Source organism: Fopius arisanus, unplaced genomic scaffold (assembly GCF_000806365.1).
Source record: "Fopius arisanus strain USDA-PBARC FA_bdor unplaced genomic scaffold, ASM80636v1 scaffold00064, whole genome shotgun sequence".
Lineage (NCBI taxonomy): Eukaryota > Metazoa > Arthropoda > Insecta > Hymenoptera > Braconidae > Fopius > Fopius arisanus.
Genome location: NW_011887803.1, coordinates 805820 through 808431, shown reverse-complemented (window position 1 = coordinate 808431; position 2612 = coordinate 805820). Strand labels below are relative to the sequence as shown.

Genomic DNA, 2612 nt, shown 5'->3' with positions numbered 1-2612 from the left:
ACAAAAAAAAGTGCACAGGGTACATTCAAGTACTCAATGAGTACAATCCAAACCAACAAAAAAAAGTTAGATTTTTCAAACTTCGATGCCAACTTCACATAGCTAACGAAAAGATGTTTCACAATGGCATGAAAAAACAATTTAGAAAAAAAAAAAAGACAAGGGGACCTGCAGTAGTCGTTACATTACCAAATATGGGACTCTCGGGCATCAATGGTTACCTTTATCGGTGATTAATTCACTTGTACCATAACTCGTGATGTCGAGGGGGTGAATTATTGCAGCTCGAGACGAATGCAGCGGTCGAATTAATCGCACTGATGGATATGACGAGGGATCAATTCCTGTCTCCGTTGGACGTTGCCAGCCGACGAACTATTAATTTTCAGGGCTTGGGGTAATTAGCTGGCTTCGTAATGAGCATTTGGGAAATTCGAAATTCGGGGGTGGAAACGGATATTTGAAGCCTGAATTTTTGGTGGTATTTGTCAAGAGATTTTTTATCTTTTCAAAAGAATTATTTAATATTCCAAAATTATGCAATTGCAATTGACTTTGAGACGTTAAAAATTGAAAAAAAGTTGAAGAAAAAAATGTTGTGGTGCCATGAGAGATGATTCTTCGATGGGATTTGTATCGAACAGAAAATTTGTTTCGGTACCCCCCGGCTAATCCTATAAAACATCGAAAGCACTCACATCCCAATACTTTTAACATTCTTCTGAACTTTCATCCTGAGTTCCCCACCCCCAGTATTTATTACTCACCTGGGGAAGTTTGAAACTTTTCCTCGAAGATTTTTCCTCCACCCCTGCCATTCCAATGAAATTAATGTTTCATTATTTTTTGTTTCAGCAAAATTATCTCATGCGGTTTGGGTACCTGCCGCAGAGCGATCTGGAAACCGGAAACCTGAGGACAGACGATCAGCTGCGGGACGCGATAAGAAATCTCCAGGTGAGTAAAACAATAATGTCCGTATTGAATCCATAAACCGGTATAAGCGCACCACCGGGGGGAATAATATAAAAAAACCGTTGGTTTTGCGATGAATTTTCCGAATTTTCCGACGAATTCCGTCAATTTATCCCCAGAGATCCCCGTCACCGAAATAATAGCCGACATATTTTTATTGACACCAAGATATTCCATTTTCCGTCTCCCGAGAGACGAAATAGCGCATAAAATATGGAAAGATAAGTCGAAGCCTTAGAATTTTCGTTCTATCATCATCTCCAAGTTGATGGAATAGCTGGTGAAGACCGATATACCTGGCATATAGGCGTCAATGTTCCATTGGAAACTGATCTCACGTGCACCTTTAGAGACCATCCCATCTTCATTTTTTTTTTCTGAAGCCCTCCTTGAAGGCGATGGGATTTGCATGAAAATCGAGCTCGTCAACGGCCCAAGTCGCTCCAACGGAATGATAAAGAGATAGAAAAGAGGGAGATGGTTATACAGATGAATGGATAAAGTACGGATCTCTCTCCACTACCAAATGGAAAAATATACACGCCTTGGAATACGTAAATAGTGTCGCTACGATCTTGTTTCCGAATAAATATCACGTGGAATCAAACGTATGATAATATTTGGATGGAAAACATCTCCGGAAAAATTGAATCTTATCGTGATGCTGCGTGATAACTCAATTTTTGATCTCACATTCAATGGAATCCATTAAAAATTATAAATAAATGAATTACAGCTCTCGAATTGATCATTCGTTCTTGAAAAATAAAGTGACTAGTCAGGGTGACAACTTGCGGGAATCTTACCGGCAGTCGGTAATTGTTGAGAATATCGGAGCGCGACCGGGGTTTAGAAAAATGTGACAATTATGAAGAAATACAATAAGTGCGATTCAAAATGGACTGAATTGTTTGATGATAAAATATTTAGAGTGATTTATTTAAAAAAAAGGCAATATTGAAGTATCAACGCTTAACTCTCGCCGTAATTTCCTCCCTCGGATAATGCCATAATTACACTCAAGATTGTTGATATTTCTCAAGTTAAATTGAAACGTTTAAAGTTTTGATATTCAAATGGTGTTTGACTTGACAAAACTTTGCAGAGTAACGGTGGAATACCTGTGACTGGTGAGATAGACGAGGCGACGAAGAAACTAATGAGATCACGTAGATGCGGTTTATCGGACATGCCAGATCCCCGATATCGCAGATCAAGACACAGAAGATTCACAATTCACGGACAACCGTGGCCGTACAAAAATCTCACCTGGAGGTGAGTTGATTTTTATTTTATCAGTTGGATTTATTTATTTATCATTGGTATTCGCGTGCGGCGCTGGGTTGAGGCATTTTTGGCAGATTGTCGCGGGGTCTCTGACCAACTGAATGCCGTTGACATCGCTGGTAAAATGCCAGGGACAGTTGGTGCATACCGGGTTGCACTTCCTTTTGGGAATCGTTGCTATTGTTACTTTTACCATTATCGCTTTCTCAATCGAGCACGTACGGTTAATGATTGACTTGCAATCGATTCATTGTCTGGCGTCAACTGGCGCTCGCTGATTTATTCCAGTCAAATGTTCTTCCGAATTATTTTTTAAATATCGGTTGAGACTCCTTGAAAGATCGACGCGA

At 39.7% G+C, this 2612-nt stretch overlaps 1 protein-coding gene across 1 annotated transcript; it reads left to right on the top strand.

Moving 5' to 3' along the window:
* Window positions 1–855: 855 nt before the first annotated feature.
* Window positions 856–2254, top strand: LOC105269118 (matrix metalloproteinase-17-like; the record flags this gene model as incomplete). Its single annotated transcript, XM_011309124.1, has 2 exons — window positions 856–957; window positions 2081–2254. Coding segments are annotated over 2 exons (276 nt in total), but the record flags the coding sequence as incomplete, so codon positions are not given.
* Window positions 2255–2612: the final 358 nt, after the last annotated feature.